This window comes from Seriola dumerili, unplaced genomic scaffold (genome assembly GCF_002260705.1).
Source record: "Seriola dumerili isolate Sdu_G_001 unplaced genomic scaffold, Sdu_1.0 BDQW01000260.1, whole genome shotgun sequence".
NCBI classification, from domain to species: Eukaryota; Metazoa; Chordata; class Actinopteri; order Carangiformes; family Carangidae; genus Seriola; species Seriola dumerili.
Genome location: NW_019174515.1, coordinates 1,685,443 through 1,710,163, shown reverse-complemented (window position 1 = coordinate 1,710,163; position 24,721 = coordinate 1,685,443). Strand labels below are relative to the sequence as shown.

Below are 24,721 nucleotides of genomic sequence, written 5' to 3'. Positions count from 1 at the left end.
TTGGCTGTAGTTTCATATTTAGTGTATGGACATGAGATTAGTATCAATTTTCTCAGCAAGAAAGTGTATTTCCCAAAATGTCAAACTTTTCCTTTAAAGTTTCATCCAAATTCTCTTCACTTTGCAAAACTGGCTTTACTTTAGCAAAATTTTGAGCCAAAGAGCGAAACTAAATTGTTTTTCAACTTCAACTAATGATTAGTTTAGAATTTTTATTGAAATATGACTTCAATAATCATTTGATAATAATCAAAACATTGACGATTCCTGTTGATCGACCAATCAATTAATCGACTACTCATTGCAGCTCCAAATTATTTCTGAAGATCTGAGCATTGTCACATCAATTATCAAAACAAACTCAACTCAAGGTCCACTTACTTGCTTGTTCTGAAGCTTTTGACAACACCACAAATCCTCCTCCGCCCAGCTGTCATGAAACAGTGCACCTGTTGAGTTGAGTTTGTTTTTATCAACTTTTTCACAGGAATTTTGAACGTAACCACATTGTCTCTGCAGCCTTGTTGCTGCAGCTGTCTAGGCACTTCCTATGACCAGGAAAACAACTCGGAGAGGCTTTTTTTTTTTTTTTTTGCAACAATGGACATCAAAGACAACCTAACACTTTAAACAGCCACATCAGGAAACTAACAGACAAATACATAAAAAAATTACATGTTCAAAAATGATGTCACAGTAAACAGAACTAAAAATTAGGACGACTCGAAACCTAAATACCCCACTCACTCTCTTTCCTTATTTCTTCCTAACCCAAGTTACTGATGTGTCTGTGCAACAGGGAGTCATGGTGCAGGTATTTGTCTTAGAGCCTACTGTAAAATGAAGATGTGATGTGACCTTATCCATGACTCTGTAACTTCTGCTCCTCACACTGTGACCGAGTGACCTCTGCGTAACATCACAGTCTTACAGTAAAGTGCACTTCAGCTGACTGCTCCATATGCTTACATAGTAATGCTTCAAAATAAGCACAATAATACGACTCAGAGGTTCCACTCTCCCTTGAAATGAAGATAGAAGCACAGCGAAGGAGCCTGTTGTTGAGTTTTGACAACTGCTTTCTGATTCTTTCAAAGCAGAGGAAAACTGAAAACTGTGCACAGGGTTGTCTTCGGACTCCGACCGAGACTGACCCCGATTGAAAACCTGTGTGCCAGCAAAATAACAACAATACATCTGTCATCCATGGAACCATTGAGCAAACAATGACACAAGAGCTTTCCGCTTGCAATCTTCTATGTGCAAATTTTCCAGCAGTCATATCCTCTTCTTTTAAGTCTATAGTACCACTTCACTAAGGATATCTTGACTCCTCAGTGCAGGAAGCTCCCTGTTTATGTGCCCTTGAGCTCTGAGCAGACCTTGGGGACAATATCCGGTTCACACAGGTTCTGCTGGAGCTCTCCAGTGTAGGTCCAGCTCTCTCTCAGTCTTCCTGTGTATGTGTTAAAGTCTACAAACCCTCCTCTCTTGGGGCTACCTGATCCGCCCATCACTTTTGACTGGGCCCAGTTCAGACTTGGGGTCTGGGGACAGAGAGCTCCAGGAGGTTTTGGAGCAAGGTCCCAGTGCTGGGCAGGATGAAGTCTGCGTGGTGCACAGGTCACCTGTGACCCAGAAGTTCCTCACACTGCTGTCCACCCAAGCTTCAAGAGCCTGACCCACAAGCTGGGCGTTACGCTGGGCCTCCTGCATGGCAGACTCCTGGGGAGGCAGCTTCAACATGGAGCTCAGCTGCTGGAAACTCTGCTCCAGGTACTGATTCCCTGGAGGACCTACATGGAGCCAGCTGTCCTCTTCTGGAGAAATTGAAAAGGGGAAAGGGACTTTTAAAAGATCCAATACAACACTGCAGATGAATTCTCACATATTAAAATTAAAACCTTCAATTACGTCTGGTATGTTTTTTTCTTTCTTTGTCAACAATCAAAATATTTGTGTCTTCAGTAGGAACCAACAGGCAGAGTGAGAGTGTGTTTTGGTCTCTTCATGAGTTTTGGGAAGAAAAATATATAATATCATGAGCCATATCATTTAAACTTACATACTGAAAGTCAAAAGCTCTAACTTCCCGTCTCACCTTTGCGTAGTGGCTCCTTATCTTTGAAGGTTAGCGGCATGACAAGAAAGCGAACTTCTGCCACGCGCTCCCATTGCTTTAACACCCGTACTACCCAGGTCCCAGGCCGCAGGGGGCGCTGCAGCGGCGGTTTGTACTGGGTGTACTCAGCATCCACATCCACTGTAATGTCGTATGATGCTGCCACTACCAGCGCTGGGTCAAGCCACACAATAGTGGCTGTGAGGTTGGGACCACGGGCCCACTTTTGGACTGCTAGGGGTTCATCCAAAGGCCCAATCACCCCACCAAAGTTACGGAAGATTCTTTCCTTAGGATCCCACTCTGTGCCGATCTGTCAGGGAGAAAGACCAAAAGATTCACAGTCTGCAGTGAGCTATTTGAGGACAAGGTAATTGAATATGTTAGCACTTTCTGCACTAGCCTTCCTCCCAATATTAACATATTTTTAAAACTGATTAAACTTCAAAGTTCGGTTGTGGTCAGATCAAGCCCTGATAATACAACCCCAATTTTTATATATCAGGAAGAAAATCTTTCTACACAGCAATTTTCTTAGGCAAATTCATCTTTAAAGTTGCAGGATAGAAACTTTAACGACATAATAAAGAATAAGCATCTATCATAAGTCACACACCCCAAGAACAATGAAGAGTGTAAAGTAAAAGCTACTACCTCAGAGGGCACTTACTTCCAGATTCTTGAGCCTTTCAAACTCTTTAAGGTTCGTCTCGAGGACGAGGGAGGCCTGGGGCACTGCCCACATCTCCAGTGTCTCCCTGACCTTTGACCCCACAGCCTGGGCTTCCTGACGCACCAGGTACCCTTGGAAACGGTCATCATAAAAGTACAAGTGTACCAACAGAGGGTAGCCCACTGGTTCAAACCTGAGGTGACGATATAAATAACTCATTGCATAACATATGAAAGAAATGTATGTTTAATAAGAAAATACATTTTCTATATCAGTTACAGTAAAAAGACAGACTGTCTACCTGCAGGCCTCCACATTGCTCTGAGTGGTCGCCAGATTCTTCAGGCCCAGGCGAAAGAAAGAAGTATAAGCAGTGAGAGCCACGTCACTGAGAGAGCCGACGCCATCCAACTGCTCAAACAGGGATTCCCAGTATGCCTTGATAGCGATGGTGCCCGGAGCGTACTGGCCATAGAGGTGAGTGTCCAGGATGTCTATGGCCTCCTGGTTTACTGTTGACTCAAATTTACGAGCAAAGAATGTTGGTCGGGTCAATTGCTGTGGATGAGAAAAGAGAAAATAGCAAAATGAGCCTTTAAGACGCTGAACCAAACTAGCAGTAAAATAAACGTGAGAGAGAAGCTTTAAGCCGAAAAAAAAAAAAAAAAATGTTCATGAGCTGACTCACTCACCTGAATACGGATGAGGTCTTGCGGTTTGAAATCATTGGGAGAGCAGCCACACCAGTCGACAATGTGCTTGTACTGGCATTTACAGCCCAGTTTACGATTCCAGTTGGTGACACGCAGGTTATTGTCCACCAGGGTGTCACACATATGACTGTTCCCCAGCACCGTGTGGAAGAAAGACTGGGGAGAAAGTGGAGGGGTAAATACAATATTTATGCTGCACTCCGCAATGAAACAAAGGGATGAAGTTTCTGTAAACTGTCAAAGGTAGGCATAAACAGTTTTTAACCCGCTCTAAATTACAAAAGGTTATGTCTGTATAGCACAACAGCGAGGAAACTGCTGTTCCTCCACAGAGACATTAAACCACACAGTCAGATAAACTCTAGTGAACCCTCCTCTCGTCTGGCACCTCTGCAGCACGCTGCGTCTGAAAGCTTAAAGTATTACATTATCTCCGCTGCTAGGCTCTTCTGACTTGGCAGGGGAGGACAAGCCTGAGACAGACTTGTATATCAAACTGTCTGTCTCAACTACGGGAGATAAACAGACCACCTAAGGCTTACTTACCTCAGCGGGGAGCAGAGCATAGGAATAGAACTGCTTCAGCCCTGACACCAGGTCATCCTGGGAGTTGATGACGTACTCCACGAAGCGGCGGGTGAGCGCAAACCAATCAGAGCCACCTGAGACCTCCAGGCCTTCTGGGATGTTGCGTTCCCCGAGACGCCACATGTGGTTGTCACACTCATGGAAGAGACGGTCAAGGCCCTGCTTCTTAATAAACCTTGAACACAGAGCGCGGTTGAAAATGATGGAAGAGCCCATGTGCAGCACTGATCAAAGTAAAACAAATTGTGTAGATGAAAAACTTAAACAAATCAGTTTATCTGGTTCCACAGATGCACAGATATTAAAAAGATGAAGTTAAAATGTTTTCTTAATTGGTTCCATTAGCTACTGCCAACTTGTTGAAACATCTCTACAGGATGGACAGAGTGAGTTTTTGTTCATGCATCATTTTCAACAAATTTCTGTCAAAAAAAAAAATTAAATGAATTAACATATAATCAGAACTAACTCTTTCATTTGTTAATTTGCCAAAAAAAAATTCTTAAAAATACTTCAAAGGTTTGGTTTAAATGTTAAGAGGTGTCACATGTAATTAAGCCAAATGCCAAGCAGAGCTGTGTTTTTAGCAGGTTGTGTATGTTAAAGCTAGCATCCTCACCGGGCATTCTCTCTTCCATGTGACTTGAGGAAGTTCTTGTCTCTGTGCTGCGACAGGAAAGCCACCAGTTCATCATTGGTCCTGTAGGAGGGTGTGAAGGTGAGAATTGAAAGGAAAACAGTTAGGTCTACAGGGCTGTTTGGAAATAAAAGGTTGGATTGACTGTGGTGCTGACTGATAATATCCACAAGTATAAAATTAGATACTCTGGACAGAATGTCTGTGTGTATCCAAGCAATCCAAGCTACTTCCCCTCAGGACAGTTCAGTAGGACAAGCAGCTGCTCTGATAGGGGTTCAGAGCTGCCCCTGAAATCCAGCCAAAACTGATCAGCAAGAACAAAGACTATCTACTGCCAGCTCTGCGATTCAGTGACCAAAACAATCGATTTAACGCTGCTACCAGAGTACTCTTTTCATCCGGCAAATGCTTTGGCTGCTACTATAGTATAATGTTGTTGTAAAAGACAGTCATTGCAGGACAGAAAGAGAAACAAGTCTCAACGCAGCACTGAAGGATTAAACCATCAGTGACAAACAAAAATTATCAACAAAAACTGGAAAAATTGTGCAAAACTTAACAACTTCGAGATACACCAGAGAGCACCACAAAAATACAAAGGAGGTAAAGTATTTTGCACCAAACATATATAACATATGAAATACCTGACCACAGTAAAGGCTAAATGCAGTCAGTGCAAAGGTTCTCAGAGATAATTAGCATGTTTTTGATATTTGATAATTCTACAGTGTATTGTGGAGTGTAATGTTACTGCACATGACTGACCAACCTGGTGGGGAAGTCTGTGGCGCTGAGATTGATGAAAAAATCCCATTTCCAGTCCAGCATGGAGAGCAGGTCCTGCATGCTGCGAAGATAGGCCTTCAGTAGACTGGCACCACCCCAGATGGTGACCATCCTCCAGGGCGTGGCACGCACATTTGGGAACTGCTGGGCTATCTGCAGGACCTCTCGATGCATGTAGCCGGATCGCTGGATGATTTCAAAGCAAAAGGTCAAATAGTTAAAATGAGTTGTGTTTCTGCATCACAAATGTAATCTAGTTTTAGCTGTGTGGCAGTTCCCACAGATCTCCAGCTGCCACTGTGCCAAGACAACCACACAAAGCTGGCTCACGTTGAAAGAGAATTTGATCTGAGAGGAACAACAGCCACATGGTGCTTTGTACTGCAGGTCATAATGATAGAGAGTGAAAATCAAAATTAGCTGTTTTTGCCTTGTAGCAAGTTGACTTTATTTCCTTCTTCAAGTGGCTCTAGGTGACACCAAGGCAGAAAGAAATGAAACGGACAGTCTGGGGAAAACTGCAGAGCAGGGATTAAACATTAAGAGGGAATAGAGGATGAGATGGAGGAAGTCAAAGAGCCAAAAAGCTGTCAAGCTTTGTGCACAGACATTAAAAGTGGTGAGAGATATAACTACGAATGAGCATGTTTGACCATTTGTCTGAAGACTGCAGGAAAGCAAAATCTGTAGGTTCAAAAGACTGTTTTTTTTTTTATTTCCCCTTGCAGCTAAATTAGATTAATTACCAACTAATTAACAGGCATGTTTCCAAATAAACACAGCTAATAAAGGTTCTCAAGCGATAAGTGAGCAGCTTAAGAGAAAAAGACACTTAGAAAATATAACTGCAAGCAGCAATGTGGGGGCAGAGAAGACCAGCAGGCCAAAGTTGCCATGGAAACATGATGTCATTACGTCAAGAGCATGGTTGTAAGCACAAACAGCAAGTTTTCATGTCAGGGGAACCATGATTAAAGATTTGACAAAATGGGTGCCTACGCTTTGCTACTTGGCGCCCAATTAATTGCCATTTGTCCAATGGTGTTTAGTGATGCACAGACACTGTGCTGCTGACTCTGTCCTGTATTAAAAAAAAAAAAAAAAGAGTGGACATTTGGTACAAGGTCCTACAGATTGGACAAGAATCTATGGGTATCCTGGTTGTGTTCAGAAAGTAGAGCAGCAGCAGCAGAGAAAAGGCAGAGTGACAATCCTAAAATCACAGTCCTCACTTGTAGACAGCAGGAAAAAAGGAAAAGGGTTTGGGTAGTGGAGTGCAGAGGAGCTGGTAGACGGATTCTAGTACAACCTGACCTCTTTTACAGTCTCATCTCTCAAACAGGCTTTTGAGATTGTGTCTGTGGTGTGACTATTCCACTGACTTCTTATTCATCACTGCCTTCAGCAAAGCCTCACCTCCGTCCCTTGGCAGCAGAACAGGGCAACTCCCCGGGATTCGTTAACCTTTCCGGCTACACAGGTGCACTGATAAATAACACCTGTTCCTGTGCCGTCTGTGCTCAACACACCTGAGGGTCTCTGCCTCAGTGTCACCGGCCATACATTTGTCTTTTGCCTTCCAACTGCACATGATGGCAGACTTTTCCTCCACTAAATCCAGCCCCTAAGAATAACCACACTTTACTCTATCCAGGCTAATCCCCTTTACCACACTGTGAGACCCGTGGGATAAATTTAACTTTCATAATGCAAGAAGACCTAACCGGTAAAAGCATTTGTGAGCTCAGTGTAGCCGGCACCGAGCAGGGAGCCAAATACACTGTTCAATGTTCAGCCTTAGCATGAATAAATAATACTGTATGCCAGTATCAGTAGGGCTGCAAATTTCAGAGAATATATAGTATTAAATGCACTGTGATTACCTTGTCCACATGGATGTAGTAGTAGTGGTCACGGTGGTATATGGCTTTGATGAGGCGCCTGAGCTGCCGTACAGCACGGCCGTGGACCATCAGAACAAAAGCCACCCTGACAGGGTTCTCCACTTTGGATAGGCTGTTGTCCAGCTCGCCAGCGGCCTGAACTGGATTTGATACACCTGGCCAAAGAGGACGGAGAAATAGAGGATTCAGGAGGGTCTGGAGAGTTTCAAATAATAATAGCTTAAATGCTGGGTGTTGAAAAAGACATTGCTCTATGCGCAAAAATAGATTTCAGTAGGTTACATAAATTTTGATGTCTGAAGATTAAAAAGAACAGGACTAAAAATAAGGGGTTAACATTCTGTCTTTGTCTTTTGTTTTTTTTGTTTTTTTTCCCGCTAACAAGCTTCCCACACACAAAGGCTGCCAACTAGGCGTGGGCTGTGTGATCTGTTCCAGTGCAACCCCAACGCTATACTGCAGTTGTGTACTTAAGCTATACACAAGTTCACTGGATAAAAAAAAATGACACATATGTGCAATTTGATTTCTATGACGTCTAACTTACTCGGTGTGCAAGAGAAACGGTGGGTGCAATACACATGGAGATATACGACACGTTCATTTTGTGTTTCAAATGTACATTACGGAGTCCTACTGACTTATGCTAAAAATAAAAAAAATAAAAATTTACCCTTATGAATCTACACACAATACCCCATAATGACAAAGTGAAAACTGAATTTCAGGCAGAAACCTCCAGAAGGAAAGTTTGCAAAAAAGAAAAAGCACCTCAGACTGTGAGAAACTTCTCTCTGGTCTGATGAAACCAAGATTGAACTTTTTGGCTTCAATTCTTAGCATCGTGTTTGGAGGAAACCAGATATGATGCTTAGAACTGGTTGTCCTTCTGGAAGTTTCTCCCATCTCCACACAGGATCTCTGGAGCTCAGCCAGAGTGACCATCAGGTTCTTGTTTTCCTCTCTTACTGAGGCCCTTCTCCCCCGATTGCTCAGCCGGGTGGCCAGCTCTAGGAGGAATATTATTTCATTCATTTAGGCATAACAACTGTAAAACCACAATATTTCTAGTTGAAAATTTTGTCATAAGTCTTTATGAAGAGAGAGTCAGTATGATTATATTAAATTATTTCTCAGCCCTAATTGGGGTTTAGAAAAATTGAGGGGCCATTTATTGATGTATGAAAACACTAACATGATTTTTATCAAAAATCTTTTAAGCCAAGAGGATAGAGAATTAATCAGTCAGCATTGTGGTTGTCTTGCAGAAGTGGTAAAAAAAACGATATATTTTGACCAGATGAAGGGTTTTAGTCATCAGATGTCTGGATCTAAAGTTATCAGAGAAACAAGCTGAGCAAATGTTAGTCAGCAGCTCGGCTCGCAGCCCCTATGACACGTCTTTTGTCTGCCAAACAGCGGCTGAGACACAATGATTTTTACAGTGAAACTGCTTTGAAACGTCTTTTTACCGGATTTGATCAACCAGGTTTGTTTTATGGGAGGGCGAGATCTCTGCGGATAATTCGGCTCCTGGTAAAAAAACTCCTGAACAACTGATATTACGTTTAAACGATTGTTTGTTTTACAAAATGTCAGAAAATGGTGAAAAATGCCTGGCACAATTAATCAAAGCCCACAACAACATGTCTTTTTTGTCTGACCAACATTTCAAAACCCCAAGATATTCTGTTTACAATCACAGATTATTAAAGAAACCAGCGAATACTAATTGTTTATTAGTATTTGTAAAATTGCTGCTGCAACATTTTTCTGTTGTTCAACTAACTGATCAGTAAACTCAGGTATTGAGAAATGTATTAATTGAAAACGTATCAGTGAGTGATCAGAAATCTCAGTGTGTAACTGCTTGCACCTTTAGCATTATCACATCATCTGTGCAAACTTTAAATGGTTCTCACCAAGTTGGGGGCAGAACTGAGGAAGTGCGTCGGGCATGAGCTGACCAGCCTGATGCTGGCACACGATGTTGGCGATCTCCTGTCGGCACTGCTGTGACCCGGCGCGATGCAGGGCAGACAGAGCGTCCTTGCCTATGATATCACATTTAGGCACAAAGTCACTGCTGGGGGCTTGGTGTGCACCGTCTACGCTGCCCGGCTCCCCCGGTATGGCAGCAGCAGGTAGCTTAGCCGCCCCATCTGTGCCTCCTCGGGTCTCGCTGAAGTTGCGGCTGCTGGACAAGTCATGGGGAATGACACTGTCCATTCCAGCCCCGGTCATCCCCCGCTCCTGAGGAGACTTCAGCCTGATGCTGGGCTTTCCTCCTCGCCGGCTGGTTCCTCTCCTCAGTGCACTGGCTGCTGTGCCCCCTGTCCTCTCCAACCTGGTGCTCCATCTGCCCCTGTTCTTCCCTGACAAAGAGTTTTGTTTCTCCCAAAGTGCTGCGTCTCTCTTGGGGTCCTGACTGTTGTGGTCTGGCAGCTTAGACCGTCGTGTTTTTCTCTGAGGAGAGAGAGAGCAGAGAAGAAGAAAGCAGGACAGACACAGAGAGAGAGAGAGAGAGAGAGAGAGGGACATAGAATAAGAATATGATTTAAATCCAGATCTGTTTCCAGTCATTCCATAAGAACATTTTAGACAAATTCTACCTAGAAGAAGCATTGATTCACAATCCAAAAATGACATAAGGTAAACAAAGACCTCCACTGAGACAACAGCAGAAAGAGCCCAGAGGGAAGGATGTGTTTACTTGGTTTTGTTTTTTTCCCCCACATTTCTCTGATCTGGGTTATTTTTAGCTAAGCCTCTGCCTTTTTGTGGAGCTAATCTGCAAAAAGCACCGTTCTGGGTAGTCACACACTCAAAGACATATAATGAGCCCAGTGATTCACCATAGAAACCTCAAAAAACCTCTGTCTGCAGCCTTCGGCCAAAACTGCAACAAGAATGCATCCACATGTACATGTAGGTCATGGGTTCGAAAATGCCTCATACGCACCTCAGACGTTGAGGAGGTGATGTAGAAAATTTCATCAGACAGCTACTGTGTGTATGTGTGTATGTGTGTGTGTGTGTGTGTGTGTGAGAGAGAAAGAGAGGTGGTGAATGAAAATATTTTTCCTTCATCTTTCTGCCATACAGATAAGAAAAGTATCGGAATGTGATTGACTGACTCCAGGGGCCAGAGACATAGAACTCTGTGTGGGCTCAAAACTCAAACTCTGTTTGCACAAAGGCAGGGGTGTGCATTTATTCAAGCCATGTATTGCTGTTTTTATTACTAAGATCAATAAATCTTCAACATTACTGAATATCATCATGGCTTCATGATTTGCGTGTGAAATTTGCATCTTGATATCATCCACTGAGGCTTCATATACTACCTATAATGTCAAGACATGATCCTCTTACATCTGCTTTGAAGTAATAAAACCGTTCAAGTATCTCATTGTTGGAAAATTTAGCTCCAGAGTATCTTTCACACAGTTGTGGTTCAGTGAAGAAAGACATTATGTAAGGCAGAGCCCAACTCGGAGATGTGTTGAGCTATGTGTTTCCCCAACAGCAAATTAATATGAGCATAAATATAAGCTGGAAAGTTTTTCTTTTCAGTTCAAATTAGATATCAGCCTAATTTTGTGTTCTCTTCTAAAGCGTAAGTAAAAATTTATGTAAAAATGGTGTAAAAATACTGATCCAATACAGGACACAACACAATCATCACTCTAATCTGAGTCACTTCCAGCATCATGTCCCGAGTACACAGTTCGGTTTCAAAGCAAGAGCATGGAGAGAATCAGTCTTAATGAACACAAATCGGACCTCCAAAAATGGATGGCAGGCTTTGAAAAAACAGGTCTTGGGCCATTTTTAAAATCTTCAAGCCAAACAGCGTCACAGCTTTGGCACAGCAGATTACTGAATCCCACAAAAAGCCCTTCAGAATATGCACTTGGAGAGGAGGAAGAAGAGAGAACAGTGAGTGGGCTGAGAGCTTTCTGCCTCTGTCAGACGATATGGCCGAACACGGGCTCTCTCGCCTCACACCGCTGGCATGTCAACAGCCCTGAGACGGTGGGAACAGCAGAGGGACTGGAGCTGCGTGGTCGGGACAAGGAGCCAGATAATACACTCCCAATGAACCAGCTGCCAACCAATACAGCACAGTCAGCTACTGATTGCCAACTGCACTCTCGAACAGATTACAGTAAGAGGCATTGTGGAGCTCAGTTACATACCAGTCATTGCAGAGCGAGTGTCTGTCCGAGAGTTTACATGCACTTAAATAACCTGGTTATTGTCAGATTTCTGCAGATGTCCAAAACGTCACCTGGACAAGAAAGATTTGTCCTGCAGAAACACAACTTCTTTGCCATGTTGTGTATTCTAAACATTTACATGTTCATTCCAGACACAAAAAGCATCAATGTGACAGCAGTGTCCTTGAATCTAAAATCAAATTAAAAGTCCAACAAAAACTGCACCTGAAATAAGTCCATCTAAAGAAGCAATGGCAAGAAATCTGGTTTTACAACAGCATATTATTGCAGTGCATGTCAATGAGTTTTCCTATTTCTGACTTTATCTGATTTCTAAGAATAAACCCATTTTTATGTGAACGGCCTTTACTGGAAAGCGGCAGTTTAACAGCAAAGCTAGAAAAAACAACATTAAGGATAAGACAACTGCTTGAAGCAGTGTTCTCCCAATCATTCTGTCTAGCAGTGGTAGATGAGGGTCAATTTGACTTCAATGCCATATCTGTTCTGCTTTTGTTCTCAGTTTTGTTTCAGACACACATTTTCAACAGTGGCATATTTTCTTTCTGGTTGTGGCTCATAGCTGCAAAATTAATATAAACACTTCTGTGTGAAGAGCATGTAGTCTAAGCTTATTTTCAGCTAACACTGATAAAGACACTACTTGCTTTTAGGCTGCTTTAGTGAATGTTCTCACACAGAAGACAAGCGTTCAGCAGGGGCTAACATTTTTCCTTATCACTCGTTTTCACAGCTTTTAATTAACGCCATCATGTCAAAAATGTATTGATTCAAAGGCAAGCTAGGCAGCCTCTATACTTTCCAATTAAAGTCGAGTGAAACCATATCAGCATTGGCATCTGCTGAAGCGGGAAGCAGCAGCAAGCTCTCAGCTCTATAGGAGAGCGCGGGGAAACAGGCGATGATACGAGGATGACAGAGTCTTGTTCTTCTGTGCTCGCAGTCCTTTTACTCTTCTGTACAAGGGCTATATTATAACGCATGTGGCTGTGTTCACACATGCACAGCAAGTCACCGATTAGAGCAGTTGTGAGTTAATGCGGAGACCACAGAGCATGGAGGAATCCAGCCACGCTCGCTCATGTTGCCTACATTGGCGAGCCTCCCTGACTGAATATGCACTGTTCCGAGGTGAAGTGATGATTTTCTGTGCATTTTTAAGTCTGAAATTTGATTCCGCATCTGTGAGTCTGTAAACATGCAAAGACCCTGCGTGCTGCCATTTGCATAGATGCTGCGTGTAAGGCTGACATACGCACGAAGCAGCAGTGTCACATTTCCCAAGCCTGCATTCACACGGGAATGAATGACACCTGTTTTCAACTTTAAAATATTAATTTAAAAAATGTAAAATGTGAATCGGATTATTAATAATATGAACAATCTGTTTGGTTTCTCAGTTTGGTTCTGGTGTCATGTTGAGCCCAAATCAAGTGCTACTGCATGTCCTTTCCCATACAGCTATACAGCATATGCATTTATGTGTGGCACTGGACACCACATCGCAACACGTAGTTGTGTTGAGATTTTTTAAAGGTGTGCACTTCTGCTCCTTTACAGTCCTAGGTGAGCTACAGTTAACCACAAACCCCTATAGACATATTTCTGTATCTTTGCTGAAGCATGTTTAAACCTGCATCTGATGAAGCAGCAGAGAGCCTGGAGGCTTACAAAGCAAACAGGTGATAGAAGTCAAAATGAACATCTCTTCTGCAATGTAGTGACTCTCATGTCACATTTCCTGTTTTGTCACAATGTGTGTACTAGTGTGTACAGAGGAAATTGATTACTTCATAAAGGCTGGTGTAATTCATATTAACAGAGTTACAAAGGGCAAGGCACTTGACTATTAAGATTTGAGTTTATTGATACAGCTTAAACCGAAGCAAATCATTTTATCGGTCAACACAGGGAGAGCACCGACCACAGAATCATGACCCTTCTTTTCCCTCCGCTGAGGACAGGGTAAAACTTCCCCCACTAAAGCCACTGCCACATCTGCTGCCTGTCTCCTACCCACCAGACACAGATCTGCAATCTATCCATGTTGGAAGGAATATTACACACACTCCACACTTGTCACATCATGACAGAGAGACAGCACAGTTCCCACTTCAGGTTTCAGCTTGCATTCCTGTGGCTTTATCAGTATTGGTGCAGCTCAAAAAAAAACCCACTCCTGCACACGCACAGCAGTCCTCCACAGGTCACATCTGTTCACAACTCACCTTACCATATATAGAGGGAACAGACACTGCCTAAAGGTAGTACACTCCAGGTGTGCGAGAGAGACTGAGAGATAAGGTTCCCACAGGAGGACTCGGCTAATGTTAAATAAATTATTTCAGTGGTATGTAAAGGAAACAACTCTCTGCTTAAGTTTAGCCTGTATCCCTGGGAAATGCTGCCTCCCTGAGTCAAAGCTTTGTGAAGGTCATATAAACAGAATAGAGACTCTGTGAAAGGCCACTGGTGGATATAAATAAGGAGAGTATAAATAAAGAAAGCAGAACAGATGCTGGATATCCTGGGACAGCTGTGTGAAGCAATCCAGCTCACATTGATGAACTGTGTGTTTCAATGAATCACAGCTGACTCACATTCAAAGTTGCATCACTTCATAGACATTTTCCTCCTCTTAGCTGTGTGCTTTGTCTGTCTCCATTTGCCGGGCATCACATTTTCTTAACACAACAGTGATTACAAATGAAATGTACACACAATCACCAGTGTTAAGACCGCTGCTGATTCTTAAACCGGCCAACTACCATACAACTGGATCTACCTGAGCCACTAAGTTCATCGTTGTGAACATGCAGCACCTCGTACTTTGTGTCTAACCCTGTGGTCAGAGGCAGACAGACAGGGCAGGGTTGGTCCGATTGAACTGAAATGTTTCTGAGAAGCGCTACCCCCCTCCACCCCCAGCTGCTAACTTAGCTAGCATCAGCTAGCGTTACTGTATCATAACACACAGTGAGCTAAGCTAAGCGCTAACGGCAACCCAGTCACAGTCATACCAGAAATAATCGGAGGGACGGTTTCTCACCTCTGCCTCGCCCTCTTCCAGACTTCTCAGACTCCATACTACCAGCCCTTGGATCAGGAGGATGGTTAATGCGGCGGCGATCGCTAGTTTATATCGTCGGAGGAGCTTCTGCACTCGAGCGCTGGCCACCATCTTTTCGACTCGAGTCGACGGGGAACGCGTGCACGGCGCATTCTGAGCTGCGCGTGCACGCGGCGCCGCTCGCTATCCTCAGGTTGCACGAAGTTTGTCTCCAAAAGTTATAAATAATGCGACCCATTTATTTATTTATTTAGATATTTTTATTTATAGCATTCTGCTAGTTTTGTTGAGTACACGGAGTTTGGTTTCTTAGCAAACTCCCAGCACTTCTTTAATGCAGGGCCAGGTGTACTGGAAAGGTCAACCGTGCAACCTCCTGGTGGTTCATGACCATCAGGACGACGGCCGGATTAACCTCCTAGCGGGCCCTAGCTGTCTGACCCTATTGACCCCCCTCTTTACTACAATTGCATTATTTTCTCAGAAACCACTCAGTGATCTACAGCTGAAATTATTAGTTATTTCATTGATTAGTTCATTGATAAAAAAATTGAATTTAAATTTAACTATTTTAGTTAGAGCAATTATTCAAGTGTGAAAATAACTCTTGGTTGCTGTCTTGCAGTTCTCCTGGAATGGGTTTTTTGGGTGTTAATTAGAGGATACTTGACACAAGTATGAACCAAAACAATTTAATTCTTAAAACTAGATTCTGTGCCAGCGCCCCTTCACCAGATGAAGGGTGGAGGACTCATCCTAGCTGATATTGTTCTTCAGTGGTGCAAATTTATAATAAATTTGGATGAATCAAATTATGTAGTCAGAAAAGACTGAACTGACACAGTAAAGAGGCATTTGGGGCCCTTAAGGTTCAGGTAGTTGTCCACTTTACCTGGTAATCCAGCCTTGGTCGGGCCTCCAGGACACTTTGAGGATTTCCCACCAGATACTTCTGTTACACAGAAAATTGTAGTGTATATATTTTCTGATTTTGCTTTGTTGCAGTGTAATATGGGATGCTTTCTCCTTTTAAAAATCTTCAAATAAAACAATCCAATAAGGGAAATTACTCTTTGGTTGAAATGCTTGTTTGTTTCATGAAGGCCTTATTATAGGAGTTTTGAGACCCTAACAGTACTTCAGTTAAATCAAGTATTTTTCATCCTTTAAAAAGAAAATATATATACAACATAACTCTCACCCTTGTAGGCCTTTGTATCTCCATATCATCAGACTCAAGTTAGGGCTGACTTTCTTCTCTTCACATATAATATTTACAGCACACAGAGCTGCTTTTGGTCTGTTATATAATATAAAACCTGGGCCAAAGCCAAATCTGTGTAGCACATGGTGAAGAGATCTATTCAATCCTATTAAATGTGTTCTCTGCATTAAAAGGACATGATGCAGTAGTTCCATATCAGATGTAGAAAATCCAGCCTGTACACCATGCTGGATTTCTTTGGCTGGATTTTTACTATTGCCTTAGCTGTAGGCTACTTCAGTTAAGATATCCTATTTAAGTGTCTAGCTAGACTACGTGGAGGATCAAGGTCATGGTCAATACAGATAGGCTAAAGATAAAATAAAGAGTCACAGACATTTATCAGTGTTAATGGGTAGTCCAAGTTAAAGTTTACTTGCAGCTCCTTACCACTGTCCTCCTGCTGCCTGGTTACATTATCCTATCTCTCCTAATTCTAGGGCAGATCTGCAGTGCGTTATTTAGCAGAAAAGGAAGACACGTTTTCCATAGTTCCCATCCATGAATACTAATGCTACATTTAGGCTCTTTGTCTGTGTAGAAATCATCCCAGGACGGGATCCCCACAGTCTCCGGGGTAACGGGACTCCAGCTCAGGCATCCAGTGTGTTAACCTACTGGTCTGGATGCAATGAATCAGACGGCGGAGGAAGCAGCAGTTGACATACTTCCTTAACAAAACTGGACAGTTTTGCCTGCATCTGGACAGCATAAGAGGAAATATCAGATAGTTGTCGAAATTACACACAGACGTGTTATTTTGCTGCTTTTTTTTGCTGAGTTTTTTTTTGGGGGGGGACAACCCATTTAAAAAATCCATGTAGATTAGTGGTTCCTGCTCCCTGCCCGTGCCAATCCACAAACCAAACACTGCTGCCGTCCAGCGCAGAGCCAGAGCGACGTCACGCGGTTTGGAGAGGTGGGCTCACACACCGAGCGGACAGAGTTTGAGATCTGACTCTCAGAGCGCATGTGGACTGTCACCCTGTCCGCGGGGACTGAAGAGACAATGACGAGGAGCGACAACAGAGCTGCTCTCCGTTTCTTCTCTCTGATGTAAAATAAAACAAATAATGACAGCCTTGGTGTTGAGGCTGATGAGCTCAGGAGGATTTCTGAACGGATCATTGACAGTTTACACCGAAGACATGTCCACAACTGCAAGTCCAACTCTGCCCTCCTCACAGCTGACATCGGATCAACTCACAGTGGTCGCTGCGTCCTGTAAGTAAACCCATTAAACTGCCTTAGATATTAAAGACAAAGTCGACACCATTTAGAAAACTCCCTTCTAATCATAATATCTGTCTCTGTGGTTTGATTTCTACCTGCTTGCCTGATGGATAGTATTTCAATCTAACCATATTGCAGCAGTATGATAAGGCTACTAGAATATTTTCATTTTCATTTTCCACATGTGATGACAGATTATAGCTAATTTGACTGCCACAAAGCACTCACATGATATGTGACACTGCATAATGACAGAATTGGTCTATCAGCTCTGTTTCTTTCATGCTGCCATTGTTCCTGACAGACAGGTAGAGCATAGGAGGGAAATTACCCTTTTGAGTGTTCAAAGTGTCAATAAAAACTGAGTAAACAGCTATTTCACTAAAGATTGAACTTGTTAAAAGCGGCCCTGATTCTGTTCTTTTTCAAGTTGTGGCTACTGCAAGTTGCTGTCTGATTAACTGTGACTAACATTTCCTTCTCTCCTGCTTTCAAACAGTTTCTTCTCTCGTCTTCTTTGTGGTTATTGTTGTGCTGCTGTCCATTATTTACCGCAAGGATCCTCAGTGCTGCAAACTCCGCTCCTATCAGGGGCCTCATGCAGATATGGTAAGAAGAAAACAAAGAGGCAGAAAGTGCCTTTTGTGCTGAGTCGTCTTTCTTCTTCTTTTTTTTTTAAAGTGACCTGCATGTTCAGTTTTGATCCCGATCCGGGACATTTGTTAGGATCACACTGACAGAGAGGACCTGGGCTCAAAGTCACCATGTGCACCCATAGTGCAGTGCCATTAAGAAGTGTCAGATTCAATTTGCATGGCTGTGGGAAAAGGACTAAAATAAACTCGATATGATCATTGTCAGGCAATGAATTTGCCTCAGTTGAACTAGCTGCTCTCCACAAATATCTCTGAGTGCCACAGTAACTCTAATGGAATTGGACCAAATTAGCACTTACCACACATATTGATACTAGTTCAGCACCAGTGTAATTAAACGACTGCAAAATCAAATTTATTCTCCAACATTGACACAGCAGGTGAAGCAAAACACCCTGATCTTTTAAGTTTTTACACTAGGGTGTGACATTTTAAACAACACACATCCAACAGCATGCACCGTTTGTCTCTAGCTACTACAGCTAACTGGTTGTGCATCTGTAAAGCTGTAGGAGATGGTGCAGGATGAGGTGAAAAAAAGGAAATGTAAACACTCCACAGAGGTAACTTTTCCTTGGTTGCCCATTCTCTCTGCTTCCTCTTCCTGACTTGTTTCTCACCCCTGTAAGTCCCAGGGGGGAAGTTTCAGTGTTATCTTTAGATTGCAGAGACACCACTCGTAACCCTCCCCACCACCACTACCCTCCTTCAACAGACAGGAAACTCTGTTCAACTGTGGTTTTAATGGAAGAAGTCTGTTGTCCCATTTAAAGAACTAACAGAGCGTTTCACTGGTACAAACTGTCTGTGCTGACCTCTAGTTACAGCTGCATCCATACACTGCGTGGCTGATAAGACAGCACTGCCTGTCTTACCTTACTGTCAGGTCAGAACAGAGAAATAAGAAATGACAGCTTGTAAACAGAAAGTGCCAGTCTGCATCCATGTTGTAGTTTCAGGGTTTATTGTCATTTGTTATGGGATATTTAATTTACTTAAATGTTGTTATTCCATGAGGGAAACACACACACAAACACTCTCTCATTGTGTTCCTGTGGGACATTTTTATGTCCTCAACTTCATAGTCACATACCTTTCCCTGCTTCAGTTTGCACCATGAATAGTGGACAGACCCCACTGTGGGTGTTGGGGACACAAGGGGGACAATGGATCTCCTTTAGGTTGCGGCGTTGAAAAAGGCACACTGTCGCTGGGGTCCTCCCCCGACTTCAACACTGATTTTACACGGTTGTGCTTTTTCACACTGACTGAATCAATGGCTGGAGACAAAAGGACAACTCTCCTTTTTTTCTCTCTCTCCTGAAGACTTTTTTTTTTTTTTTTTTTGCTTCTTAAAAGTACAAACCAGTGAGGGAACGTGACCTTTGACATCACCTTTTTGGTGTGGTCTCTCTCTCTGAAATGATGTGAGGGTTATGGCAAAGGTCGCTAGAGTGCGTCACTCTAAGTGTGAGTGATGTCATTGTTTAAAGTGGCCTGGGAAAATGATAAATCTGATATTTTAATACTCCTCAGTGTGACTGCTGAACTCTATTTCTGCTTCCTCTAAGTTAGAAGGAATCGCATTAGTAGCTAGTATTAGCAGCAAATGTTGCCCTAACACCTCTTATCCTCTTGCCCGATTTAAATCTCAGTCAGGCAACAAATTGACTTTGTTGTAATGCCGACCCAAATGACATACGAGGCCATAATGTGTATTGGAGTGTGCTCGTTAAGAGGTACCTGCTGCAGTCACAAGGGGAATAGAGAGACACTGAAAAGACCACACGGTGTGGTTTGTTGCCTAGGGACCCAGATGACACAGTGGGACATCACATTGTTCCCTACACAAAGGAGACTCATTTAGACCAGAGGCAATTACCTAGTTTTGCTGGCAGCCTTTTTTCAGGATTCCTGCACCTCATACAGTGAGACACTGACAGGTCTTGTTTTAGAGGGGGTGGGACAGGGAGGAGGCACGGAAATTGGAGGGTGGTCGTCTTATTGATTAGATAATTTATGGTATTGCTAAAACGGCCAGTGTCTACAGTGATTAAACAAGGCATGAACATTGGGCAATTGGGCTGAAATTAGTGGATTTCTGACTAATTGCAGACAGAACACCGGGGCGGTGCAGTGCAGATGACTTAGTTAAACTATAAACTGGTAAAAGCTTCTAACTGAAACAGGTTGATTAACAACCCAGGTTCGGAGACGCACTCGTTACAGTCTTTACTGCTTGTTTTACAGGATGCTCCTCCTCAGTACTACAGCAGCAGACAGACACTGGTGGGATCTTCTTGTCTAGAGCAGACGCAGATCATGGATGACAACAACGCCCAGGTGAGAGAGTGCAGCAGTGAACTGGCATCATTCTGTATGTACTATTGCAATTGACAAAGACACACTCTCAGTTCCCTATTATTATACATACTAAACAATACACATTTGGTAGATTGGGCAGTGCCCACCTCTGAAGTAAATGTCTCAATGACTGCAGCATACTGGCTTTTATGTTTAGAGTGGGTATCAGTGATGGTGTACATTTGGTCCATTATTCACAAACCCTCAGCATATAAAAGCTTCTGTTTCCTGTGTCTCATAACCGTCCCTCTGTCTCTGGGCCTGTGTGTGTCTCAGCAGGCGGGTCAGCTGTTCTTCATCGGCCTGCCCTCCAGCTACAGCTTGCCCACACTGGAGGCCCCCCTGCCGAGGCTGCCCTCCTACGAGAGCGTTCGAAAGAAGGACCGCCAGAGGCAGATCCACATGATGATTGCAGACCGCTTCGGCCTCAATGGACCCATTGTGACTGAGGTGGGGTATATTAGGGATTAGGACTGTGTCACAGCAATTGATACAGTCACAAAGACTGTCAGGTGCTGTTGTTAAGCTTGGGAATAGAGAAGATATTTTACTCCTAGTTTCAAAGAATGCTAAAGCTCATGTAAACTCTGGATATTGTGGAGGCCGCTCATATGTAGTCTCACTATCAATGGAGACGGGTGAGAAGTAGGCGCTTTGTATTATGACCACGCTGTCATACAATATTGTAACAAGAGCGTGTTCAAAGATTAAACAGCATTCAGAGAGCAGTAAACAGGATGCCCTATCAGCTCATCTAAGGCTCACTGCTGAATTGTGCTGGCAGCCGCGTTTCAAGGTTTTACCGCGTTGATCTTTCGCTGAGCTTTTGACTCACACAACGCTTGAGCAAACAAGGTAATGAGAAAAAGGCACATCAAACATAATTAAAGCCTGCATCCTAAGTGCAAACAGTGCCCGAGAATGCTGCTTTGTGATCCTGTCTTCTACTGTTTTTTCTTCTTCTTTGACCTCCCCACCTTTTCCTTAATTAAACAGTCCCTAGCATGACTGCCCATCTCTCTCTCTCAGCACACACACACACACACACACACACACACACACACACACACACACACACACACACAGACACAAACAGAAAGCACATTCACACACAGCACTTCCCAGTCAACCCGTCACTAGTCACTGAAAGCCCCCTCCTCCCTTTTAGACTCTGTTAGTAGAGTTTAAATGATGCCCCCTTAATTTCCCCCTGTCTGTCCTGTGGCCTGAGGCGGGATAGTAGTAAAAGTTTTTGCGGCCTGGTGTGTGTGTGTGTGTGTGTGTGTGTGTGTGTGTATGTGTGGTGCATGTATCAGACAGAGGGCAGGGTTGTAGGGTTGCTCTTGTCGCCTGAGGGTCCCCAAGCAATTAAAAGATAAGAGGACTCAGTCAGGGAGTGTGAATCTGCCAGATGTGATCAGAAAGATAATGCATTGGAGAAAAACATGTTCTAGGCGGCCGACGTGAGCACAGATTGGTATGTAATGTAAATACAAACATGTTCCACTTTGTTTTTGGGGGTAGACATCGGGCCTCAGGATGTTCTCCAAGCAATACACTCATCCTTGGAAATATCATTTTTTTTGTCTTTTTCCGACTTCTAATACTTATACTAATACTTTCCAGCAGAGTTTTCACTTTTAGTATTTATGCTGTTTCTGACTTCAAGTGTGTGAGAAAAAATAGAATAAAGGATCAATCATGATGATTGTACACTCTTCACGTTTTACCAAGTGAGCTGGAGGACTAAAGAAGTAAACCAAGTGAATGAATTTATTTATTGTAGCCTCACCAAATGAAACTCAACTTCTAGCAGCGTCAATTGATATTTTTTATAATGTTATGAATCAAAACTGTGCAACATTGTTAAAGTGGTCGCTCATAGTGATGAACCCACAGAGAATCATCAGCTGAGTCTGCAGCTCCACTTCGCTGTGCACAGCTCTATTTTGAGTTTTAACTCATTGTTTAGCTGTCCACTACCATATTGGTTCACTCTCACTGCTCTCATAGCGCCATGAAGTAGCAGACAGACACAGGTAGAGGCCAGCTGGTGAACATAGTAGAACATTTAGAAGCTAAAGAGACATACATTTCCCTCAGAAGTTGGTAGAGACCAAAAACAGAGCTAAATGTTAATATTTGACTTAAGCTCATCAGGCGGACACAAACATGAAGGATCCAAATGATGCTAATGTTGTTGTGTCTGCTGGATGTGGATATGTAAATGAACAACTATCTGAACTAAGAAGGTGATGAGAAACTGCAGGTATTGAAACCAAAACAATGAGTTGGAAGATGCTAAAAAAAAAAGGTTCCCAGAGGTGAGGGGAATGACAGAGTTGGGTGATAATTCTCAGTGGGTTCTTCAGCACAAGCAACACCTTTCACATGCAACATAATAATTGAATCTACTGTTAATTTGAAAATATTGATCAGTGCAGCTTTAAGGTTTTCTCTTTGCAGCGCTGGGTGAATCTGCAACGTGTCCCACTGACAATAAAATGAAATAACACCATTCATTGTAACACATGATAAAACTTGTTGTTTTCACATGTCCTGCAGCCTCCTCCATCATATGAAGAGAGTATCCGCCAGTCTGTGGAGCTGCCGTACAACATCCTCTCATCCAGTCTGGACGTCTCTCCTCCTCAGAGTATCTACACCGACACAGGGCCTGACATTCAGACTGACACACCTCATCCAGTCAACCCAGACACTAACGGCACTGTTCTGCCTGTGTGATACTGATCAAGTTCTCAAGCTGCCTATGAATGAGAAAGAAACTCGATAGCTTTCATACAGATGAAGTCACCAAATGACAACAAAGGCTGAAGACTGATCATGATTGGATCCTTCACACATTCATACAAGCTGATTCAGATACCTCAAGACTGAGTTAATGTTGAGAGATAGCTAATGTTGAGCTGAGGGGCAACCAAAGAGTAGCTGCACACCCCTCAGGAGAGGACACATTTGGCTGGAACATATAACTGTTAACAACACTTGAAGTGATGGTTTCTGTGCTGGTGGCTGGTACATCTTAATGAGGACAGAGGAAGAAGAGATTTGTGGACTACAGATACATACCAAAAAGGGAATCGCTACTTACTTTGCTGATTACACTTGTCAGTGAACATTTGTGTTTGATCTTTGCTCTCCTCTTTTGTTCTGCTGTTCCTCAGCCATAGACCTTACTGTCTGGTTTGTAAGGTTATCAAAGAGCTGCCTGATGAGTTGCTGTAACACATGCCTCTGTACCCCACTGAGGCTATGTCACACTGCTCCAGCATGTGGTTCAGCCTGTGAGGGGGAGAAATAAAAAAAATGGTGCTAATGAGAGTGCCTTTCATGAAGTTATAACAAGACATTATAATAAGACAACTTATGTAATTGGTTTCACCAAAAGTGTTTTTACCCCAGTTATGTTTTTTTCTGCCAAGGCAGATTGCTTCCTTATCAAATATTTTATATCATAATATTTTTTTATTATTTTATGTGTTGAGTTTTATTTTTAACTTTTTTACTGTTCTGTTCTCCAAAAAGCTTCAAGTCCACAGCAGAGTGAATGTGAAATGAAAACAATGGAGAAATACCAAGTTCCTTGTCAAGACCTGTTTTGTTTGTCGTGATCCAGTGAAGTTGTTCTGCAACTTATCATGTTCACATGCAAAATGTTTGTCCTGCACATTGTCTTGTACTGTATTTATTTAAGAAAAACAAGTGACTCCACATTATTTCTCTGTGAAAACAAATGTAATAAAATCTTTTATTGTTTTGTTAATGGACTGTTATAATTACACAGTAGCAGCAGCTGATTATGATTTTTTTTAAACAAACATAAAGATTAGTCAGACTCATAGCGAGGCTGACCTTTGACATCTGGTAGCCAGTTGAAGAAGTGTAGTGATATTTCCATAGATATACTGTGTGTGTGTGTGTGTGTATGTGCGTGCGTGCTTGCGTGCGTGAGTGAGTGAGAGAGAGAGCTTTGTTCACTTTTTTAAAAATTTTCTTATACTTCACAAATGCACTGTTTGTAAAAATATGTCTGTTATTTGCTGACATTAATTGTCAGGGACTGAGTCTACAGAACCAAAAATATCAGTAATTAAGTCATTTCAAGAAAATAACACGCAGTTTGCTGCTCTGCTCCTGAAAAGGTGCCAGAAAGCCTGCAGGCAGTAGACTGTTTGTCTCCTGTGACTGAAATAGACAAAAATACCATTATCTGTGAATCACAGGAGTTTGTAATAATAAAACATACATTATTAAGCCATGCACTGTGAAGAGTGGGGAAATTTCCTCGTCATCTCTGGCAATATCATCTAATAAAAATGTGCCCTATGCAGCATGTTACAAACATTTCACCATTTGATTGCATGTTTGATGCAGTCACATGGGTCTTTCTTCTATCAGACTCATATCGCTTTTGATATCTGTATTTTGACTTTAAATTCTGTT

General features: G+C 42.7%; 2 protein-coding genes across 2 annotated transcripts; one reads left to right on the top strand and one right to left on the bottom strand.

The window, feature by feature from the left end:
• Positions 1-577: 577 nt before the first annotated feature.
• On the bottom strand, positions 578-14,859 carry xylt2 (xylosyltransferase 2). Its single transcript, XM_022756960.1, has 11 exons — positions 14,720-14,859; positions 9,349-9,892; positions 7,406-7,581; positions 5,506-5,708; positions 4,716-4,796; positions 4,055-4,271; positions 3,488-3,664; positions 3,097-3,353; positions 2,793-2,988; positions 2,102-2,435; positions 578-1,820 (listed from the first exon to the last, which is right to left on the bottom strand). Exons 1-11 carry the CDS (start codon positions 14,849-14,851, stop codon positions 1,498-1,500), a joined length of 2,640 nt encoding a protein of 879 aa, XP_022612681.1. The 5' UTR covers positions 14,852-14,859; the 3' UTR covers positions 578-1,497.
• A 2,105-nt stretch (positions 14,860-16,964) lies between these two features.
• Positions 16,965-23,979, top strand: LOC111230286. The gene is made up of 5 exons (XM_022756972.1): positions 16,965-17,228; positions 17,737-17,846; positions 20,144-20,236; positions 20,537-20,707; positions 22,823-23,979. The coding sequence occupies exons 1-5, from the start codon at positions 17,078-17,080 to the stop codon at positions 23,000-23,002; spliced, it is 705 nt and encodes a 234-aa protein (XP_022612693.1). The 5' UTR covers positions 16,965-17,077; the 3' UTR covers positions 23,003-23,979.
• The last annotated feature ends 742 nt before the right edge of the window (positions 23,980-24,721 follow it).